This window comes from Danio rerio, chromosome 21 (assembly GCF_052040795.2).
Source record: "Danio rerio strain M-AB ecotype USA chromosome 21, GRCz13ab, whole genome shotgun sequence".
Lineage (NCBI taxonomy): Eukaryota > Metazoa > Chordata > Actinopteri > Cypriniformes > Danionidae > Danio > Danio rerio.
Window position 1 is genome coordinate 31,522,623 of NC_141041.1, and position 25,424 is coordinate 31,548,046.

The 25,424-nt window shown below is 35.7% G+C and overlaps 1 protein-coding gene across 35 annotated transcripts in view; it reads right to left on the reverse strand.

The window, feature by feature from the left end:
• Positions 1 to 1,533: 1,533 nt before the first annotated feature.
• nrxn2a (neurexin 2a) overlaps positions 1,534 to 25,424 on the reverse strand; it is a 762,095-nt gene continuing 738,204 nt past the window's right edge. For 23 of the 35 annotated variants that reach the window (XM_087299962.1, XM_087299955.1, XM_087299951.1 and 20 more), the window contains 3 exons: positions 23,777 to 24,105; positions 9,874 to 9,952; positions 1,534 to 4,355 (listed from right to left, as the gene is read on the reverse strand). In XM_087299962.1, the coding sequence (XP_087156088.1) occupies positions 3,568 to 4,355; positions 9,874 to 9,952; positions 23,777 to 24,105 (1,196 nt within the window). In that variant the 3' untranslated portion in view covers positions 1,534 to 3,567. 35 annotated transcript variants of the gene reach the window in all.

Sequence of the window (25,424 nt, forward strand, 5' to 3'; positions counted from 1 at the left end):
TTAGAGACTAGTGATGACTGTTAGACTATTGATGACTGAGACTAGTGATGACTGTTAGAGACTAGTAATGACTGTTAGAGACTAGTGATGACTGTTAGAGACTTGTGATGACTGTTAGAGACTAGTGATGGCTGTTAGAGACTAGTGATGGCTGTTAGAGAGTGATGACTGTTAGAGACTATTGATGACTGTTTTCAGTGATGAGTGTGAAAGATTTTATAGTGATGACTGTTAGGGAGTAGTTATGACTAGTTGACTAGTTCTTTGAAAAATAAAGTTTTTTATTATTATTATTACTGAAGTGCCTTGGTTATTTTGTTCTACTGGCATTGCCAAAATTTCCTTCTAATTTTGAACAAAGAGATTTCATATCTCCAATAAAATTTAGCATGTTTTCCCTGCGTTCGTGTGGGTTTCCTCTGTGCTCTGGTTTCTCCCACAGTCCAAAGACATGTGGTAGAGCAGAATTGGGTAAACTAATATTGTCCATAGTGTATGAGTGTAAATGAGTGTGTGTGGATGTTTCCCAGAGATGGGTTGCGGCTGGAAGGGCATCCGCTGCGTCAAACAAGCTGAATAAGTTGGAGGTTTATTCCGCTGTGGCGACCCCGGATCAATAAAGTGACTAAGCTGAAAAGAAAATGATTGAATAAATAAATGTAAAAATATATAAAATATTTATCACTATATACAGTTGAAGTCAAAATGAGTAGCCCCCCTGTTTATTTTTTTTTCCTAATTTGTTGTACAGAGAGATTTTTGTCAACACATTTTCAAACATAATAGTTTAAATAACTAATTTCTAATAACTGATTTATTTTATCTTTGCTGTGATGAATAAATAATATTTGACTAGATATTTTTCAAGACACTTCTAAACAGCTTAAAATGCTTTAAAGGCTTAACAAGGTTAATTAGATTAACTAGGCAGGTTAGGGTAATTAGGCAAGTTATTGTATAAAGATGGTTTGTTCTGTAGACTATCAAAAAAAAAAAACATCTTAAAGAAGCTAATAATATTGATCTTAAAATGTTTACTAAAAAATTAAAAACTGCTTTTATTCTAGCCAAAATAAAACAAATAAGAATTTCTCCAAAACAAAAATATATAATTAGACATATTGTGAAAATGTATTTGCTCTGTTAAACATAACTTATATGTATATATATATATATATATATATATATATATATATATATATATATATATATATATATATATATATATATATATATATATATATATATATATATATATATATATAAATAATTAAAAGAGGGCCTAATAATTCTGACTTCAACTGTATTTTTGCTAATTTTGATCAATTTATTTAGTACTATTACAATTTTCAATCGCTGGTATTGGGCTGAAATTATTTTTACTTGCCTAACCACAAGCAAATTAATGACTGGAGAACTTGATCTGAACATTCCTAACTGTAATAGATAAAGACATTAAACCTCAAGGAAATTTCTTTAAGATTTCAATGTATAGATGTTCATGAATAAAACAGACCACACTGACCAAATCAGTACGAAGTATAGAACCAAGTGTATTTTTCCCTCTGTCAATGTACACATATTTAGATTTCATCTCACAGTAACACTTTACAATTACATTAAGAACGGGAATATACTTTGACCAGCATAGGTAAATGACAATTATATCTTAAAAGAACAAACAAAACAAAAACACAAATGAAAAAAAGCCCTGTCGATGATATAACAAAAAAACCCAAATATAAAATGGAGGTATGGCTAGGTGTTACGCTTCATTCTTTTTTTTTATACCAAATTCAATAAAATCCCAAAACATCCCTCCCCCCACCCCCAGAATTTCACCTTTGAAAATCACTTCGTGGAACTGAAGTAATATATCTGTAGTGAATAACATTTTTTTTTTTCAATTGAAGAGAAAGGACTAAACAAAATCTTTTTTGTAATAACAAGGAATGTCAATTCAGGAAAACCATATTTTTCAAATGTGAGAAATATCTAGACAGTATACTGTGTTGTTGATTTTTTTTCTTCCTTTTTCCTCCTTTCCAGGAGGTGTCCTTTGATACAAAAGTCCGGACACAAGGTTTGTGCTGCTTTATCCATTAAAGTCTTGTCAGTTTGCTCTCATACGCTTTCCTTTAAGGTTTGGGAGGTGGTGAGCTGGCATCCTGATGAGAACGAGTTCCTTTTTTGTCCGCCCAAAAGAGACGCCACACAGTTCTCAAAATATGATTTCGCCTCCGTTCTCCTTATCCTGTTTGTTTCACTGTCTGCAGTCTCATTTGGATGGGTATTGGGCTGTAGTTTCACACCATAGAGAATATAGGAGGCAAGAGAAAGAGTTCATGTAGTCTTGCGTATATCTTTCTCATGCCGGAGGACAAACGAGGACAAACACTCACACACACACGCACAATCGCACGCGCACATACGTACCGTCTGCACGATACACACAAACCTGTCTCCTGAAGAGTCTTCAGCAATGTCTTGTATTTACATAGATACAACATCTTTTGTCCAAGCTGATGCTCAGTTCAGGACAGTCCCGCTTTCTGAGGTCTGCGTCGTGCTTGTCCATGGTGCTATGTATCCTTCCGGGTGAGATGAAAGTTATCAACTTTATGTATTTCATATCAAAAACCTCTCATGAAAAGCTGAATGTGAATACATCATGCATGGAACACAATTAGTAGCCTAACAGATCACAATGTTTCGGCACCATGAAGAGAGAGAGAGCGAAAGATAGAGATACCTTTTTAAAGTTCTAACAACCTTCTGAATACTGGTGGAGGTGTGGATGTTAAAGCACCCTTCGCTGTCTGATCTGCGATTCTAACGTGTTTATGAAACCATGGCAGCAACACAACAAAGAAAGAATTAGATTCATGTGTTTTCATGACAGGGACAGATAAATCCCACTTTCTACACCTGACAAAAGAAATATCCGAGTGGAAATGAAGTCAGTTATTTCGGCTCTATCACCGAACAAAACAGAAGATGCGATTTTATCCTCTGCCTTTCTCACTGTATTTTTTTTCTCTCCCTCCAAAAAAGGTGTCAGATTTAACATCTCCACAAGAACTGATGGGAGCATCTGCTTGTCTTGTGCAAATAACGAACACAATCGCTTCTGTTGTTCATGAATTATTACAAGGAGGGCCAGCGAATGTCTGCTACGAGATCTCAATTTCATAGCTCTATAAACATAATATTAACTGAACGTTCAAGAATAGTACTAAAAGCTCATGTTTGGCGGGTTTTCTCTCTCTCTGTCCATGGTGTTTCGTTTCTCTCCTGTGGACCACGCGAAACATAAATCTTTAATCGTAAAGAGGGCATTACATCACCTGGAATGTAATGGAAGATTTTCTTTAGACATGATAAGAGATAAAATTACATACAACGATGGCTTCGCAAGACAGCAACGAAAGGAGGATCTATCCGTCAAGTCTATCCGTCCGTGTCTTTCGGTGGCAGAAAAAACGTTTGGAGAAGTAAACAGAAGATTGTGTGGCTTAAATGTTTAGAGGAGGTCAATCCTCATCAGTACCTTCTCCTCTGTCTTTCTCAGACGTAATACTCCTTGTCTTTGTTCTTCTTGCCCTTGGTGGTGGTTTTAGCCACGGCGGCAGTCGTACTCGGCGTTTTCTCCTTCACTACGGCACCGTTGCTTTCAGAGCCGGAGTTGCGGCTTTGATCCACCTGATAAGAGCCTTCGTCTCGATTGCGGTATTTATACATGGCGTATAGGAGGATGAGGATGCAGAGGGCGGCAGCAGCCACGATGCCAACCACCATGCCTGTGGTGCTGCTGGACTCTCGAATCACCTCCACGGCACCTGGACGGCCCTTCTCCATCAGGTCGGTGGGATGAGCTGTGGGCACATGGGGGAAATCAGGCGGGTAGGTTAGACCTGGAGTGTGGCGCGAGGACGGGACGGGTGGCAGGAGCACCTGGTCGCGGGTGTTCATTTTGCCCGCTGGGATGTGGAGCTGGTTAGGATGGGTGGTCGGGGCAGGGACTGGAGGACGGTGGTCACCGTGGCCACTTTTGCCTACACCAGGGGGCGGTGGCAGGACCGTCCTGTCTGTGACCATGGGGGAGTTTCTGTTAAAGTCCTCGTCATCGGACTCCGTCATTTCTCCGGAGCCGAAGGCCGACACCTCCATGGGGTCACCGCAGTCCTCCTGGTCTGGAGGGCATGGCGGACGGGGGTCGGAAAGAATGAGGGACTCTTTGGTGGTCTGAAGGGGGGTCAGGGAGGTGGGAGGGGCGGGGATTGCGGGGTAACGGGTGGCCATGGAAATGGGGTCTTGGGTGTCCACTGTTATTATGGGCAACACAAGTTCACCTCCTGGGAGGAGAGAGGAGAAAGGGACGAGAGGAAGAAGAATTAGCGAGGGCTTGAGAAGGTCTACAAGTACACACATACATACACACACTATTTCAACTACTGTTCTGTTCAATTTATTTTACAACACATTAGAATTTACCATAAAACAGTTTCTAAACCTATGGCATGTCTAGAAGACTACAATAACATCTACAACAGAACCAACTCTTGAATAGCTCTTGGCTCTTCTTTGGTTAAACAAGATAGCAAACCATGGAGTTTGGGTCACTTACATCAACAAATAGGCCGCATGATTTTTGCATGGAAAAAAAGCAAATTACAAAAACAAAAGTGTGTAAGATGGTCCCTTTAAAAACACAACTTTTTCCTCCTCTGACACACTCATCTGTGCTCTAGTCTTTCAGCTGACTTTTACAAATACAAATACAATCCTGTGCATATGTGCATTCACTGATAACTGAGTTAAACGCTGTGTCTCAAAACCTAGTTAGCCTAGCTGCCCTAATGCTGACAATCTTAGTAAATGTCATTACAAACAAAATGGAAGCTTGTAGGTTGTTTTGACTGATTTGAGACGTTCTTTAAAGGCCGAAATTTCATAAAAAAAAAACAAAAAGATGGTGACAACTGACACTAGCATGAGGTTAAGCTAAGAAGTTGAGTATAAAGCGCAGATATTCTACATTTCAGGGTGCATTCACACTTTCAGTTGGATTCTTTTGGTTTGTTTGGTTCGTATGTATTAACAAAAATAGAGAATTATTCATCTAGTCCTAATTTAGTCCTTTATATTTACTGTCACTTTTTAATACTTTCCCTAAGGGTTCAAAACTTAAAAAAAAAAAAAAAAAAAATTATGATGGATTTATAATGTTAAGCAGTCCAAAGACTTATGAAATGTTTATGGTTGCATCTCACAACATTATGCCCGGTTTTTGCTTGGTTTAGATGTCTTTTTAGGCTTTTCGATCTGGAGTGTGTTTCCCAAACATAACAACATAATTTGTGGCTAAAATATGATAGCAAGATGCATCATTTGGGAAAAACGATGTAGGAGGGAGTGTTTCCCAAAACTTTGGCTGCTTTTTTACAGATCCATTGTTTGAGCCATGTTAGTTATAAAGCAGAATGTCAGCAATGACACTCTAAACTGGGTGGAGTAACAACTTCTTTAGAAAAAAAAACCCAAATAATTTCTTTGTTTAAATTATATTGTTTTACACGCACAGGTGTAAAAAAAATCCATTATTAGTTTTTAATAAAAACAGGCACTCGTTTTCCATATTAATTTTCCATATTAATTGAAATATATGTAAACAACACATTTAGGGCCTACGTTTCCTTTACAAATTTTATTGAGAATATTCCATATTCTATTATAAGCATAAACCCACTTAGTAACGCATATTTTAATCTCATATATAAATCAAATAAATCATTAGGCTAATGGTTGTAATTCACAATAAGCAAAGTGTTAAGAAAAGAAAAAATCCTACTTAATAATAGTAATAATAATTATTATTATTATCATTAATTTATAATAATAATAATAATAATAATAATAATAATTATTATTATTAATACATAGAATATTGTTTATTTACTTTTTGACACATATACACCACTGCAGAAATGTTCTAACCAAAAGGCCCATGTCATATAGGTCTACAGTACAGACACATTTCTTAATAAATAACCTACTATAAATTAAAAGCATTAACGTATGCTATATATTTTTTGTTTTCACAAGCTTTGGAGACGTAATATAAATTCTACTTTTAAATAATGGGTCATCTATAGCTTTCATCATTAGCCTTGGATGTGTTCAAAATGGCATATATCTTTTCAAAGGGCACTGCGAAGAGAACGCAATTGTCAAAATGAAGATCGCTATAACTGAACTGTAAAAATACTTTGAAAGCAAGATGACTTCATGTTGGAACTTTCTAAATAAATAGGGCAAATAGGGGGATGACTGGGAATAGAACCCAACCAGGAACTATGCTTGTTACTACAGTTTTAGAGGTGTAGTTGCAAGCGTACGAGTTTGCGAATGTTTGTTGGAACGACGGACTTGGGAAATGGTAAATCAAAAAACTATGTTTGTAACAACGCAACTTGTGACCTTAGTTGGTTAACAATGGTTTTCAGAAATGCACCCTTGGATGTTTGGTGCACCAAGGTTCAGATGCCAATCGTTTGTTTTAACTGAACCAAACTTGCCAAGTGTGAACATACCCTTAATTATATACACTATTGTACAAACACTTTGGGGTTAGTATGTTTTTTAATCATTATTGTTTTATTAAGCAAGTGCGAACAACCCACAAAGCAATTTTATGTTTAATCTAATTCTTAGAAGTCTTTTAGATTTTCACTGACACCTCAAATTTAACCTTGTTAAATTTGAGGTGTCAGTGAAAATCTAAAAGATGTCTAAGAATTGCCCAAAAATAGACTAGACATCAAATAGACATGAATGAATGACAGAAAGTCTGTCTGATCTGTTTATTTGATTTGTCCAATCTGTCTATGTTTAGATCACTTAAGCACTAAAATACTTGCTGTGTAAATAGGTTAAAAGTGACTGTCAACATGAAATGTTTCACAAAAAACTATTTTAAATAAATGGTATTCTTATGAACTATTTTAATCAAATTTAAATGAAAGAATCCTGAATTAAATCAAGGATTAAAAAAAGGTAACACCACAACTGTTTTTAAAGCATTAAATCATCTGATTAGAATGCTATCTGAAGGATAATGGTACACTGAAGACTGGAGTAATACTATTCAAAATTTAGCTTTGGCATCACATAAACAAATTAGTTTCATTATAAAACAGAAAAAACATTTTAAATTATAATTCTAAAAAACATAACAAATCTTACTGACCCCAAACCTCTGAATGTTAATGTAAAACTACAACATCAGCAGTACTGATAAAAACAACAACAAAACTTTCATTTTAAATTAATTTTACTCCTAAAATATGGGTGCAATTAATTATTGTTGTTTTAATAATGCATAAACGACTGCTAAATAAGCTAGCTAGGCAGCTGACTAGAATTTGAGACAGAGCCAAACAAATAGGGCTGTTGTACCAATTAGTAAATAAGAAATGTCTGGGTTCAATTGTTTAATTTCACACTTTGTGCATCTAAAATAATCTGAAATGGAACCAAAGGCTTGAACAAATGTCAAACGGCAACAGCTGATTTTCCAGATGGGCCATCAGAAAGAACTGAACCACTCAACAACACTGAATGACTGCAACATAATGCACAATCACAATAGCAATAGCTGAGCACAGGGTAATAATTTCATGTTCTATGCCACACAGTTTGACGTCACACCTATTTTACAGCTGATTTATGAAAGCTCATAGCAGAAAACCAAGTGATGGAGTGGAATGACCACTTGGCGTTATGAATAGCCCAGATGGGAACAAAAGATCAAACAACATAAAACCTTTCTGTTAGATTAGCTCATTATTATTGAGTTCATGAATGACTTGTTAAGACCTAAAAGTTTTTTTTTTCCCTTTATTCACTGAGTCTACAGCAGTGGTTTTCAACCTTTTTGATTCAAAGGCTCGAAAAAAAGTATGTTCTGTTATAACTGTGACAAAGTAGCTTGTTTTAATCCTTTTGTTATAAACAGTTGAATAATATGTTTCAGAGTTTCTGATTAAATGGTACTGATTGAATAATAAAATATCTGGCAGCACTTAATAAAAAGGTCTTAGTTGTTCACCTTAGTTAAGGCATTATGCAGTATGAAGTAATAATGTCATTTCCTAGCAATTATGCCTTTTTGCTATAAAAATAAAGTAATAAAAATGTCCATCTTAGCTTAGTGCAGCAACTAATGTTAACAGTTACAACAAGTTTTGGAATTAACATTACAATTAAAAAATTGTTGGTAGAATATTTTTTTTGTTGTTGTTAGATTGTTTCTATTATTGTATTTATTGTCACAAAGTTATTTTTTATGTATTATTTTTAATTGTATATGGCATTATGTAGGATTATTCATTATTACTATAGTTTAGTATTTCTAATTTAGCTCACATTTTGTTATGTTAAACAATATATTTGACTAGACATTTTTTTGAAATTTATTTTTAGTTTTTAAATATTGTTGTAGCATATTTCATCCATAATAGTTTATTATTGTTGCCATGTTTGTGATGCACTTTGGTCAACATTCATGTTGTTTTAAGGTGCTATAAATACAGTTGACCTCAAACTTGAATAAGAAATTGTAATAAATCTTACAAAATAACAAATACAATTAAAGAATTAGTTGATGGTAAATAACTTTAATAAATTAAGTTAATACTATTTATATTTACATCAAAAAAGTAAAATTAAAGTTATATTAATAAATTACACCTTTTTGTAAAGCGTAATTATATTATATTATATTATATTATATTATATTATATTATATTATATTATATTATATTATATTATATTATATTATATTATATTATATTATATTCAAGCAATAGTATTTTGTAATACATAGATTTGAAAATAAGGGAAAGAAGATGTAGAATTTTTCATTATTTATGTTATTATGATTATATAAGAAATACATTTTGGTTTAAATCTTAAGTATATTCAGCATTTTCATTTAGATACGGGTTTAATTATTTTAATATTGTCAACTGTTAATCTTGAATTTTTTAAATATTTGACTTTGTTGAAGACCCCTAGTTGGCCCTGGCCCCTGGTTAAGAACCACTGGTCTACAGGACTAATATTTTATATAGTCCTAGCAGGAATTATGGTAAAAAAGGCAGCATATCTGTAACTGATAAGGTCATGTACAATGTATATTTTACATCAAAATATATGTTATTTGCTGGATAGTTAAAAAAAATAAGCATCAATTTCATTTTATCTCTAATTCTTAACATGTTTTTAAAAACAATAAAATAGAACATTTTAAATGTAAGCTCTAATTTGAATTAAAAAGTAGACATTAATATTTGCACCCTTGATAAAAATGAACAAAGTAGGCTGTGAACAAAATGTCTTTCTTGTTTAACCATGTCATTTTCTTAAAGCCATTTCCCGATTTGTAAAGCCCAACAGTTTTTTTTTTGTTTTGTTGCTGGAAATCATAACTTGACCTTTGTGTTTCTTAAAAAACAAGTGGAGCAATTTAGTGTTCCTGGACTGGTCACCCAGTTGGAAAATACTTCAAAAAAATTTAGCTCATATTAATTCAGAGTTATCAATGAGAGAGCTTTGCTTTTTGTTAATATTTTGAGCCAAAGATCAGAAGGTTAAACATCAAAGATATTTTCTTCACAGCCTTCACTGCTCATTTTTACCAAGGGTGCCCATATTAGTATCAACAAAACTGCACTAAATCCAGAATCAGAAAATGTCAACAAGTCATTAAAAACCCAGTTTTTATAACAAGACAGAGATCTTAAGTGCTGTGTGTGCGCAGCGAGAGGCTGACAGCTGTGTGCATGTGTTTGTGTGTGTGTGTATTCTCACCAGTGCCCGGCTCACACTCCTCCAGATCCTCATCATCACTGGGACACTCAGCTGAGGCCACCAGCAGGTCATCCGAGTTCTGCAGGAGGAAAAAAAAAAACATACAACACACACTTCATACGTGACACTTTATAATGGGAGATATTGGAAAATAGTAGTGTTAGCCTGTTAGCATGGAAAGCATATCTCCTTCCAGCAAATTGGCATCCTCTTGAACACATTAATGCACACTATACAACATCATTACAATACATCACGAAACATTCACCAGAGAGAAAACTTTATAGTAAAAGTTAGTAATTAATGCTTCAAGAAAAGGTAGGTTGTTGATGTTTGCTAGCCATTTTCTGTCTGAACCGCATTTGTAGAAGCAGCATTAATCTAATACTTTCTGTGTGGGTAGAGGTTTGCAATAACATATTTTGACAAACAAGTAGGACAGCCTTTCATAATGCTCAGACCGAATGTTTTGATTGGACAAATTTTTCCTGATCTTAGGCTTGCCACAAAATATTATCCCAGCAAGCACACAGCATAAGACGTTAATATTAGCTTAGATTTAGGTATTGCAAGCATCTAAGGACAATGTTATTTTGATGTCCAAAAACATCGTCAAATGATGTTGATATTTGGTTGATATTAAGTTGTGTTGAAAAGTGTCCAAAATCGAACGTCGAGCCAATATATTAAACCAACATCATATTTACATCAAATATTGACAATCATTCATCAGGTATGGCAACCAAAATCCAACATCTGATAAACGCCATAGTGGTAACATCCACACAACGTCAAGTAACATCATTAGACGTTGATATTTGGTTGTGTTGGAAAGTGACCAAAATCCAACATCAGCATTGTAGACTGACATCGGTCTGATGATCATCAGATATCAACTCGATTTTCATTTCCAACCAAAATCCAACGTTCCTTAACTTTGGGATACAACATCAATCTGATATCATGTTGATGCCCTGTGCCTGCTGGGATAATACACATAAATACATCTGAGCCACTTAATTGAATGATTGCTCTCAGAATGTGAAGAGCTTTTCAACAAGCATAATAAAACAGTCTTTTCCAGATAAAGGAAAAGTTCCTTTCATTATTCACAATCACCATTTCCTCACGCTCTAGTGTTTTTAAATCTGTTCTGTTGGACAGAAAACATGATATTTTAAAGAATGTTTGAAGCCACTAAAATACTAGAAACTAAAACAAGCTTGAAACAACTGGAGGGTAAGTAAATCATGAGAGAATTTTAATTTTTGGGTGATCTATCACTTTAATCTCTTTTTCTGCAACCTTGAAATGCAATCTGAAGTTGTGCTGGTTATCTTATCTGGCTGGTTTTCTTTTTTTTTGTCCCAAAAATTTATATATATATATAAATAAGCTAATAGATTTTTCAGCTTTGTTCATGCTGAAACGTTTAAAAACTTTGTATTATTGTTTTGTTTGACTTTTCAAATATAATTTTACACCCGAATACCCAGATAATTTATATTTAAAATTTATAATAAATATGCCCTATAGACATATGAATGATTAAAAATGATGCGTTTACAACAAAGACCGGACTAATAAAATAATTTCAGGGTTTATCATATGATTTAAAGAAATTATAAAATTACAATTAATGTTAATTTCACTGTAATTAATCCGTTTTACACTTAAAAGGTTTTCGTTATTTCATTAAATGTCTACATATTTTATTGCATGCTATTTCTAGCAAATAAAAATACATAACAAATTGAAAATATATAATATTTAAAAAATATATAAATAACACAATATATATATAATTACAGAAGGAAACATAAAATGACAAGAACATTAAGCTTGAAGGCCTAACAGTTCATTTTGCCTCCTAAAAATACCAGAAAATACATTTTACTGTTGTTGTTATTGTCATTATTATTGTTTTATTATTATTATTATTATTATTATTATTACACTTTTTAGCATACTTGCTTACAATAAAATATGTGAAAACATTTAGTGTGTTTTTAATTTGAAGCAATCAGTTTTCCCCAAATACAGTCGTTTATGTTTTACAGGGATTAAACATTGTCAGTGAAGAACAAAAATAAAATCCTGAATTATGAAACTATCCTCAGCAAGCCAAACACGAGTGAATGAAGTTGTATACTTCATTCACCTGTACTTGCTTTCTGTTTCTGTGAATTGAATGCCTGATTTAAATTATTTTTAAAAAGCCATTTCCAGTCTTTTTATGTAAAATAATTATGTATTTATTGCGCCTATTTGACACACATAAAATGCTAGCTAAGAGAAGAGCCTTAGCAAGCCTAAAAAAACCATTTGATCTCAGAAATGTTTCAAATGTCATTTCCACCACATCCACGGTGAACAAGATGACATTTTAAAACCCTTTTATGAAAAAACACTTCTCAGAATTGTTTAATTTCAGCCAACACGAAGCCCACAGCTTTGAAGAAACAGTCACTGGTTTGCTGAGGCATTTGTTCAACTCTTACCATGCAATGGTGTTAAACCAAAAATGGCTTTGCTGCCCCTTGGTTTGACCTGAGTTTGAATTAACATTCCCTACTCATACCTCGCATTCATAAAACATGTAATTGGATGTGGGCCATGACTGATTTGGACGCTTCAGTTTGTCCTTTCCCATCGAGAGGTCAGAACAATTTCGCATGAGCATATTTATCTGTTTGCGGGGCTGGGAAGCATCGACTGCGAGTGCTGGTATATGGAGGTATATATTGAGGCTGACACTGGTATTTGCATTCATGCGCTCTGTTTTAATATCAACAAAACAATACACACGGCTAGGGAATACTTTACAAATGAAAACATTCAGAGCAAGCATCATAAGAGTTAATGCAATAAGCTCATGTCTGTGGACTCCATGATGCAGCAGAGATAATACATTTTTTTACTCTGTAATAGATTCCAGCCTAATATATGCAGATGCACACCACATATACATTTAAATACTGATTATTTTGACCATGATTGATGTCTATATGGTAATTAGATTTGCCTGCAGACCGTCTTAAAGGGATAATTCACGCAAAAATGAAAGTCATCTGCAATTTACTCACCTATAGGCCATCTAAGATAACATTTTTTGCTGTAACTGTAAAGTTAATTAATGAATTCTTCTGTGATCATAAATTAATTGATGTTTATGAAGTAGTTAGACAAACAAGATGTAAGCACCTGTTTTTGAAACAATCTTTTCTGATTTTGCTCAGATTTACTGACATATATATTTCCAAACTAAGCAAGAGCATAATGTTTGCAAGTCTCAAAGTAACAATGTGGTGTTTTCTTTCCGAATGAATATACAGTATTTTGAATGAATGTTTTCACTGAGTTTACTGATTTATTCATTAAGGCAGATATTAAGGACTGCCATTTGAAAGTGGAAGCAAGTAGTCGGATTTTGATTAAATAAAACTAATATTTTTATTTCAATGAATTAATTTCCATGAATTAATTGTTCACATTAAGACTAACAATGTGTGCTAGCAAAACTGTTGTGAATTTTGATTTCATGTGGACTTTAGGGGTTCTGTTTTAACTATCTAAGCTCAAAGTCTGAAGAGCATGGCGCAAAAGCATTAAGGGCATTTCTGAATCCACTTTTGCTAATTTACGGAAGGAAAAATACAGTTTGCGCCACGGTGCATAGTCTAACAGGGTTGTGCTTATTCCCTTAATGAGTGTTTTGAGCAAAATTTGCATTAAACCAAACAGTCTCATCTCCCATTTCCATTACGAGCCTGTTGTGTCGCACCATGGCACATTTGCTATTTACCAGGCGGACTTTGTGAGTATAAAAACTGAACACTTCACTAACGAGAAAACAGTTAAACATACCGTCTGCAGCACGAGGATAAAAAACAAGCCTCCTACATTCGGCATCTTTACTTTCTCGTTCTCTTTACTTTTACCCTTTACTTTATTCTTTTAATTTTGTGGATAAGGAAATGGTTTTGTGCGAACATTACTAAAGACATCCATTAGCCTACAAATTTTAATTTAATTTGTTAAGCACAAAGATTTGATTCAAAACTATTTTTAAATTCAGTTCTAATTTGTAGCAAACGAATAAATGTACAGTAACACAAAGTGTGGTAAAAAAACGGATTTATATCCAAACACACGTCCTATTCTCATGCCCCATATGATAATGAATCTGTCTTCGAAACCTCACTGATGGACGAATTTAAACTTGTTTTTATTAAAACAAATATAAATATGCATTAAATAAATACTACTACTACTAATAATAACATTATATAAATGCAAATTGTCATGAATAAACTAAAAAAAAACCTTGAGATGAGGCATAGAGACAGTGGTTTTTATATTTATGTAGAAAGTAATAATTTTTGTAATATTTTTTGTAATATTTTATTTTTGACTTTAGACCAGCGCAAGTTGCTTTTAGTTAGTCAATAGTGTTGTCCATTTTAGATTCTCAACAATGTGCCTTAACACACCTCTTTTTTAGATCGGCACACCAATTAGTCCACAAAATGGAGCAAATGGATTTGCTATTTCAACAACGTGGTGCAAAACATAAAAATTAGGGATGTGCTGGTCTGAAAATAGCAAAAAATCATGCCAAACATGTTTTGTGCCTTGTTCACCTACAGGTGGTTTCACTATCATATTTATTCATTCATGATAGGTTTTATAAGCTTGTTCTAACATTTGAACTAAAGAATGTTTTAAATAAAGAAATTTTAAGTCGTTTCTAAAAAAACCTTAGAAAATTGCAATGTAGTGTGCAATAATAATAATGACTTTTGCAGACGTGCAATACTTTCAATTTTGAAAATTATTATTTTTGGCCATTTCTCAAACAATATGGGTAATATATTTTGGTGCATTTGAACAAAAAAGATTTATCAAAGAGATCTATTTATTAAAATAATATTTTAGCCTTCACACATTTTTAGAAATAGAAAGATAATACAACTAAATTTATGTAAAAGTTTAAAGAAAACATAAATTACAATCTACAAAATTTCACCAAATTGAAAAGTTTGTTTCTTTTAAATTTTGTTCTTTTTATTTAATATTTTCCCCTAACATATAAATTTGGGTGTGCTAATTTTGGACCGTTATTTTGTTAGATTTGTTAGACAAATATAATATTGTAAAGCTTCCTTTAGAAAATATTAACTTATATGACAGATTTGTGAGGGATGTACTCATATATGCTGAGCACTGAATTTTGAAGAAAGCAAAACATTGTTCACTTTGGATGATACTTTCTACTTTTTTTTTAATTTAGCAGATTGTTTTATTCAAAACGGCTTACAATGAGTTTTATTGGATAAAGCTATTCAGTTTCTATGTAAATTATCTGTGTTGGAATTGACCGTAATGTAAGTGGTAGCAAGAGCATCAAACTAGTTCAGTTTCTTGCACAAAACTGATCGATTTGATTTATATATTATCATATATATTTAATGTATCATCAGGAGCCATGAGTATTTATTTTGTTTTGCCTGCATATGCTATTTGACTCTCAAAGTGCTGGCATCTATTGACTTATTGTGATAAATCACTAAAGAACAGGTTCAGCTAAACAAATGTTAACTGCTCTACTGAGAACAAAAATCACCTACTTTTTCAGGATAAATAAATAAACAGCAAAGCTTTGTTCTGTGTGAACTATCCCTTTAATCTGCTGGTCTGAAAAGTCCTGCATTGATCTATTCCACATATCTAGTGTTTTTCTTGCTTTCTGATTATTCACCACTGTCAGCTACAAACATTTTGAATCCTCAACCGGCCAAAGTTAAATTACTTTTGAAGGTGAGCTTATTGAGAAAACATGCTGTTTCAAAGGCGTTCCGTCAAATAAGCAATGTTAGCACGCTTCATTTACACCAAATATACAAAAACATTTAGTGTCCTCGACATCCATCAAACACTGGTGTTGCTGAGTTCTGCTGGAAAGAAAAAATGGTGACAAACATTAAATGTACAGAAAGCCCCATCAGGCTTATTTTAAACAAAAAAGGCTGGCTTTGAACGATCAAAGCATTTTCTGGGACAAAGAAAAGCTATGACAAATTTGCTAGGTTTTTGAGTCTGATTTACAAATACTAAAGACTCTGACATTCCGAACTGCTAATTAAAAGACGCATTGCAGCATTAGTTTTGCCTGACTGCGTTTAATAAAGGATAATTAGCGCGCTTCTTATCTGCACTTCTGCACAATGCTTATGTGTTCGGTAAGACAAGTTTATTAAGAGCACTGGAATTGCAGGTTGTTTCGATATGTGCATACATTTCTGACAAATACACCATGACTAATTTTTTGACTTGGCGTAAAGAAAATCGAGGGCACTTTAAAGGTCCTAATCCTTGCATAGAGATGGTGTTGTGTCAGCGTGATCAAGGGCTTACTGAACAGACACTATTCACGATGGCACAATTTCCAATGCACTGACGTGAGCCTTGATTTACGTGGCGGTTCACTTCAAACGCAGAGCAAATTTGTGGTCCAATTTGAGGTCTTGGAAAAGCAATCTTAGAACAAAAGATTTGTGCTGCTAGAGGTATGGACGCTTTGATAGAAAACAGCACAAGCCGCTCAAAATGAGGCTGAAATAATAACATATGTCTGACCCTGCAGCTTTGACTGATTTTCAGAACACTCGATTTGAGTTTGAGACACACGCTGAGTAGATTTGCCCTTCAAATATTCAGATGTTTTTCCCAGCACATTCAGGCCTGATTCGAGCTGAGGGAAGGGGAGAGAGAATCATAAAGGTCATGCAACCTCATAAGTGACTGATTCTAAACGCTCTATTAAAGCAGAAAATCTGCATGCCACACAAATGGCAATCCAAATGGCTCAAAATAAAACATAAGAATGTAGCTAAGCTAAAACTGAAACTCTCATGTCAGCAACTAACTCACAATTAGTTGCAATAGTGTTACATTAGCATGTCGTTAAGATAAACACTCTACATGCAACTGACATAAAGCTGTTTAAATAGAGTAAAATGAACATGCCGCTAAACTAATATTAGCTATTATTATTATTATTATTATAGTTTTATTATTTAGTAACTATTATCATAAACAATAATATTATTTTAACTAATTTTAAAAATAATCTATAGCGTCAATTCAGTTGAGTTTAGTAGTGTAACTAGGATGTTACTGAACAAAGAAAAACACTCTTCTATCATCAACTTAATATTAGCATGTTGCTAAACTAATGATAAAATATTCTGCTGAATAGCTTTCTATTAATTTCAATTTTAACATTAGCATGTTGGTAAGCTAATAATATCCACATAGGAACATTTCTCTGGCCCAGATCTGGCCCACACAGTCAGCTTTTGTTTGGCCCACATGCCGCAGTGAATTAAAGTACATGATTGGACCAAGTCTGGCTTCCATACAAGGGCCAAGCATGGACCATATCTGGGCCAAGTCTCAACCAAGTTAATAAGTCATAACTAGGCCTGAACTGGACCAGATGTGTTAGTGTGTCACGACTGCAATTAATTTGATAAACCCATGAAGCATTTCGCTTTATGGCCACGCTTTTTCTCAAAGCAACCCGACTGGTGAAATTTACTCAAACATATTTTAAATGTATTTTAAAAGTGGGTCAAGATGGGCTAAACTTATGTGGCCCACATAAATTTTTAACATCTGGGCCAAACATTACATTTGATATCTGGCCCAAGTCTTGTGTGCTGCCTTAAAGACGGTGCTATTTCTGCCAAACCTGAGCCATGTTTGGCCCACATGCTCTATGCCAATGCCGGGCGAATGCCTGCTGTGCCAACTTTATTCCAAATCTGGGCCAGATGTCTTTGCTCCCTGGGTAACTACACCTGAGCTTGGTTTAGATTAGTGTAACAGTGGCGAACAAAACTGTTGGCACAGATATCATAACTGATTTCAATATGACTTTACCATGCTGCTAAGCTACTGAGCAAATAATAATAAAATAATAATCTGCCAGAATTGATTTACAACTAATTTCAGTTACATTATCTTATTGCTAAACTGAAAATAAAACCTTCTGACAACAATTGACCCACTTTCATCCTATTCCAGTCACGCCCGATTCACAAGGGGCTTCAGCGTCTAAAAAAATCAGCGTCTAATAAAATTAGTCAGCAATCGGCTACTGTCTGAGCTGGTTTATTTGCATACAGGGATCTGATTGGCTGACGCGTACGTCAGCACTTGAAAAGTTGAGAAAGTCCCAACTTCTTCAGCGAGCACACCACTGAAGCGGCACTGACAGATCCACAATGCAGTTTGGCAACGCCTAACATCACCCATTCAAAGTGAATGGGAAGTGTTGACGCTGATACCCTGTGTAAATCGGGCATTAGTGTTGTTAAAGTCAAACCAACTTTTACTGGAAGTGGTCAATTTAATGAGTGGCTAATGATGAAATACTTTGTGTGGGACTGACAGACTTGATTCATGGTGCAATGTTAGCATGTTGCTAAACTAATAATGAAGCTTTTTACACAATGTCAACTTGATTAGCGATATTAGCGTGGTGCTACACATAAAGCTTGTTTGTTTGATCTGGCTGGTTTAAGCTGCTCTCCCAGCCTGGCTAAATTGGTCAAGCTAGTCTCCCAGCTGAGCACATGCTAAGACAAGCCTGACCGATTTATTTTGCTTTAAAATAAGCATTCAAAAACACATTAAAACCTGTAATAGCCAGATTGGAGATCCGCTAAAACCAGCCAACCATTTTTTTTACTCTGTATGGGATTAAGTCGTAACTGATGTTGGTCTAATAAGCAATAAAAATACACAGAACACAAAAATACTGGGCAAAATCAATTTAGGCTCCGCTGAAATGCTTTTTTTCAATGTCGGTTCTACACAGTGAATGTTAATATAGTTCATAAAGTAATGAATCTGTAGTCTAGACAGTGTCTGGTTCTTTTCCATAAAAACGTCTTGCTCATCTTGGAGAGAAGAGGAAAGGACTGCTGCACTGGGACTTCCTCTGCACTAAGCTGTCTCACTCATATCCCCATTTCCCTGCTATTGCTTTGTATGACTATTTACACCCAGGACAGCACGGATTAGGGGTGATTCATAGCGCACATGTGAGAGAATCTGTGCTTGTCCTCGATCGTGCTAATGCGTGCCGCTATAGTCGCTATGGATCGTGGCAGTTTCTCTATGATTGACAGTGATTGTTATTGAGCTTGCCCTTTATTCTTATCATGGTGCATCTGCTGATCAATGGACTTGAACAGCCCATGAATAAAGGCTGACAGTGGGAGAGGCGAGAGCTGCTAATTCACAACCAATATGTGATGAATGGACGCCCGAGACAACACACATGTCAGATATGACACTCAATATCCTCCATATTAATAATCTGGTGCTCCAGCCGTTTACAGATGCGGCTTGAGGTTAATTTGTTTTTTTTTTTCTTCAGGCTGTCAACAGATAGGAAGGATTGCTATAGGCCAGAGGCAATAATGGTCAGTCTAAGCTTGAATGGCATAAAGAAACTAGCTTTTGAAGAAATAAAAATTACATATCTTGCAGAAATGTATCAAAGTAGAAATTATATGAAGAGTTTAGATGCAAATGACTCTGAGTGAAATCTGAAATGAGGATTTTTTTTTGTCAGGCTTCTGTGCATAGGTTTAGTAATTTCACCCTTATAGCAAAATAGGTACTTTTTATTATATTTAAAGTGAAATAACGGAACATACACTCTCAGAAATAAAGGTATGTGAGTTGCCACTGGGGTGGTACCTTTTCAAAATGTACAAATTTCTACCTAAAAGGTCCATATCAATACCTCAAGGGTACATATTAGTACCTTAAAAGTGCAAAAGTGTTCCTCTTAAAATTTTTAGGTACTAATATATACTTTTTAGGTACCAATATGGACCCTTTAAGTACAAATGTGTACCTTTTAAAAAGATACCACCCAAGCGACAGCTCCTGTACTTTTATTTCTGAGAGTGTACTGTAAAAAAAAAAAAGCTCATTCTAGCAACACACTTTAAACGACATTTAAAGGTTTAAGACACCCTCGAGTACTTTTTTGAAATTTTAACAGATTTGTGTGTGTTAAGCATCGGTTAAAACAACGTTACCACCTGTCAGCTTTAATTGTGGGGAAAACTGGATAGTTTGAGCATTTGTCAGCCAATTTCATCTTCAAGTTTAAATCATTTTTGGGATCATAATCTGTGACGTAGCACGAAATCTGCTAGTGGAGTGATGAAGCGTCAGTTTCTCATTATTATTCACAGCGGAGTTGTCTTATCCTATGAAAAGAGCCTTGCTAATTAATTATTTATGACTGCACATGGTTTCTGAAGGCAAGACAGAGTTGCCAAGCTTTGAGAGCCATCGTACACATGTCCACGCACTGCATTGACCTTTATAATTATTTCCATGATCTATGGGGTTTGTTGCATGTTTTCCTGGATTTTCCCTGAGATGCTATCAGGGCCGATCCAGCAAAGCTGTTGGTTTGCAGCAAGCATTTTTGTCGGGAGAGCTGTAATAGAATTGGAGAATGGCAGACTTTGTCTTTTACCAGTTGAGCTTGTTCCCATTCAGACACATCACCAATATCTGTGCTGCTGTGTTCGCCTGTGTTTAAAATCATCCAGATTACCTCAGGGTTAATGGTTGGAATAGACAGGGCAAGAGACCTGCAGCAGTGCTATCCACTGTGTCTGCATTCAGACCTAGAGATTCAGGAGAGAAGTCCTCCTCACGGTTTGTGTCTCATTTTGTGAGCCAACTGACAACAGTTGTTCGCTCCCCACTTTCGCCCCTGCTCTGCCAGCCACACCCACTCCTCCCTCTGCTCGCAGCTCTCCACACCCATCTCAGAGCATTTTTTTGAAAAAAATTTGAGGTAGACTTGAACTGAAAGAATGGGGTTTCATGGCCCTTTAAATGATTCTGCATCAGAACTCTTCATATGTATATACTGTATGCATATTGAATATTTTAAGTAATAAGTAGGGATGCTCCAATCAGGATTTTTGCAGCTGATACTGAGTACCGATTTCTTGTCATGGTAACTGGCCGATACAGAGTACAAATTTGAATGTTTCAAGCTTTATGTAACTTTGCCATTGCATGAAGCACATTTTCCCTCTAAGTATGAAACTGAAGTGATCTCTCCTTACCTATAATAAACTAAAGATGGTGCATATAATCCTATACATTGTTATTACTGCATATAATCTTAAACATGTCTCTTATAGCTATATAGTGTGGACACCCTGCTGAAAAAAACAGCTTAAACCAGCCTAGGCTGGTTGGCTGGTTTTAGCTGGTCGACCAGGCTGGTTTTAGAGGGGTTTTGGCCATTTTCTGGCTGGTTTCCAGCCATTTCCAGCCTGGTCTTAGCTGGTCAGGCTGGGAGATGACCAGCTAAAACCAGCTTGACCAGCTTAGCCAGGCTGGCAGCCCAGCCAAAACCAGCTATGTCCAGCTTAAACCAGGCTGGTCAAGCTGGTTTTAGCTGGATTTAGCTGGTCATTTTCCAGCCTGACCAACTAAGACCAGGCTGGAAATGGCTGGAAACCAGCCTGGAAATGACCAAAACCCCTCTAAAACCAGCCTGGTCAACCAGCTAAGGCCAGCCAACCAGCCTAGGCTGGTTTAAGCTGATTTTTCAGCAGGGCAGAATCAGCTTTATAGAAAATAATAGATGGTATGCTGGAGACTTGCGGAGCTGAGGTCATATGGTTGGACACAAGATGGGGCTCCACTCATGTCACAGCTGCTCAAAACACTGGATATACAGTGGTTGTAACAAAGAGACCATAAGTCGTGCCAATAAACTGTATAAACAGAGATCACACCACATCTGTAAATACTTTAGCTGCTGTGATGCATGGGCAGCGGTCGCTTACGCCCCCACACATCATTTACCTCCTCTTATGTGGTAGTGTTGCTATCTGTATAACCCAGGTGTGCATGTGCATCTTCCTCTGTTTGTAAACTAATAAACAATCACTTGCGATCAGTTCATAAGATCGGCTAGATTGGCGAGTATCGTTTGAGTCATTAAATGTGATTATTAACCGATACCGATCTTTGGCCGATCGATCGGAGACTCCTAGTAATAAGATGAAAACATAATACATATTGTTATGTATATTAGGATAAACAGTCTAACTGAAAAGAAAATCAAGAAAAAAAAAGGTCAATACTCAGATTCTCAATTCTTTCTCAATTTTTAGTTTTGACAATAATATTCAGACCCCTAGTTTTTCGCGATTCCGCGATCACTGAATCCAACACAAAAAACAAAAACAAAAATATTCTACATTTAAATCCAAAATAATCGCAAAAAAAAACCCAACTAATTTTAAAAATTTACATGTGAAGTCATAGCAAAAATGACATATAGACATCCTGTGGTGCGAATTGGACGTTTTGGATGTGACCGTACTGAAGGACATTATTTATGCTTTACATGTATGGCTGGTAATATGATGTGCGTCAAATCGACAAAACTAATTCGTTTAACTCTTTCCTTACAGTTAACGAGGGAAAACGCTTCCCTGCCATTGACGAGTTTTACGGCAATAAGTGTTTTAAGTGTTTTACGGTAGGAGAAGCCCTAGCACATGTTCTATGTGTGACATGATGTCAGATGCTCCAGGAAGTGAAATCTGAGAGAAAGTAAGATCGCGGAAAAAATAAAAGTCATTCAAACTTCCTTTGGCTTAATCCCTACCGTTTTAGATCTTGTCTTGATAAGAGACTAAAATAAAGAAACTCTATGTTTAGGATTTGTGTCATTGTGTCGCATTGCACTAACATAGTAAGCTACCTAATATGGTAAATAAGATATTTATTTTTTTTACACACACACACACACACACACACACACACACACACACACACACACATATATATATATATATATATATATATATATATATATATATATATATATATATATATATATATATAGATTTAATAACAAAATTGTCATCAAATTTCTGGAAATTACCACCTTTTTTATTGCAGGAAACGTATATATATATATATACGTTTCCTGCAATAAAAAAGGTGGTTTTTAGCACAAAATTGTCTCATTTTTTAATCGTAAGAAATTTCCAAAAAAAAAAAAAAAAACGTGACAAACTAGGAGGTCTGAATATTTAGTTTAAATTAAGATGGGTATACGAATACAGATTGTCAAGAGGCATTTATAATATATACTAATAATGAACTTTAAATATATAAAATAAGCAACTCAGTTCAGTGAAAACTGACAATACGACTGAACAATAGGATGTAATGAACATATAGTATATAAAATGTAGACAATTACATTTACATAGCATACTTTTTAAATATATATTTGATAATTATTGTTCTAACACATATACTGCAAAATGCACATAAAAATATGTTTATCTTTTTTCTTAAAAGTGCGTTAAACAAGATTTAAAAAGGATGTCAAACTACAAATCTGACAAACGAATACAAATGTAACCATTTTATTCAAAGTGTTTGCTTTCACGCGGAAAGCGCCTCAGTTCTAAATATGTTTCTCGAGGCTTAGAAAATAATGACTTGAGAAAATTGCAGGACTGTTCAAAGGAAATGTGCCTAGTAAAATACTACGTGTGGGAAGAATGAAAGGGAAAGCATATGTGGGGGAGATATATCCTGACACATGCGAATCTGAGCATTATGACTCCTTTCCTTCAGGGCCTTCCAAATGCAGAGTGACGGCTCTTTTTCAAGCTGGAAATGACAGATTTTATCCCCTAGGGTGGTCCGTCCTGTCAGCTCTTTTATTGCTGATACCAACTGGACATCTTGTAAAGCAAAATCCCTCATTCAGAAACAACAAGCCAACAAAAGGCCCGCCTCTCAGTGTAATTACCTGCGTAATGCTGTCCTTCAGGCTTGGCGAGCGCTGTCTGCGGGTGGTGGTGGTGGCCATAGTGGTGGTGGTTTCCATTATGGTGGTGGACATGTCCGCTGCTGCCGGAGGGGTGGCTGAGGTGGTTTCAGTGGACAGGACTGAGGGTGCATCCCCAACCAAGCGTAAATTTCCTGCCACCTGCACATTCGGATCCCCCTCGGCAGCCAGTTTCAAGACTTGCAGGCCATTGTAGTACAGGCCTGAGATCTGACCCTGGAACGGCCGTCCCTTATCCTGACCTCCCACCTTTATGGCCGCCTGACTGTTGAAAATAGTCAACTGCCGACCTGAGACGGATCAGAGAGGAGATGGAGAAATAGAGAGAGCAAGATAGAAAGAAAGAAAGAGAAGTACGACAGCAAAGAGAGACAGAGAAGCAAAACGCGACCATCAGTGCAGGCCGTTGTGGCGGCAGGATGTGTCTAAATCAGCTGATAACACTTTTAACATTTGAACCTGGCGATGGAAATCTCCAATTCTAATAGTTTCTGACCCGGCTAGTGCAGGAGATGAGATGTTGTATTAAACATGATGGCAAAGATCAATCCCGCAGCCTGAGGTGGCTTCTTCTATAAGAGCAGGAATTATAGAATAATGGCTGTATATTATCATTTGAGCCTCATTAAGCTAGTAGGGCTTGAGCTGAGGATAATGATCTGACTAAGGACGACCAAATTGGAAAACAATATTTATGAGTATGTAAAGAGTTCTAGCTATGTTTTATTCAGAGACAGAGGCCTCGCTGATGCCAATCTGCATGAATAAGTGTCATCTGCCAGCTCAAATGCTAATGTGTCACTGAGGCTAGAAGAGTATCTCCTCCAGCCCCATGAACAGACATAGATGGGGGCACACACACACATACACACACACACACACACACACACACACACACACAGGAACACGCATACACACACTATGCCTCTGCGTTGAGGATTTTTTCGTCCCCTGATTCTCCACCGAGCTGTCACTGAGCCATTTTGCATAGAAAACACCAGTGGTTGAACTGAGCTAAAGTTGAAGGCTATTAGGAAAATTAATAAACGTCAGTGCTGCAACAGGTAGTCACCGCGCTACAGGTTTAAGTCAAGCTGTATGTTAAGCAATCCTGCCAAACTTTAGATATCATTTAATGCCAACAAAAGCTTCAGAATGACTACTTAAAGAGGAAAAGGATGGTTAACTCAAAGTGCCATTTCCTTTGGCCCCTGAGAGCTGGACTGCCGCCATCCATTTAATCCTGATGAACAGGTACTCTGACAGAGCTGATTATGAAGTGGGCAGTTGTTATCCCCTCCGTGAGAGCCACTTAATGCTTAATGAAGGGTTGCCGTTTAACACAAGTAGGGTCTCCATTTTAACAGTTGAAAATAACCAAGTTTGACATGAGAGTGAAGATAAAAAGACCATAACCTCTGAAAGGCATGTCGTAATCGAGTGGGAAGAAGCCAGATGGCCATTTTACACTTCCACATGCTCTTTTATTGTACAGTGGAAGGCTGATCTGATTTATGTGAGGCACTAAGGCTGCTTACATATGGTGATATAATAAAAATGAGAAAAAATATAAATATAAATGCTTTTTTTTATCATTTAAGGAACTTAG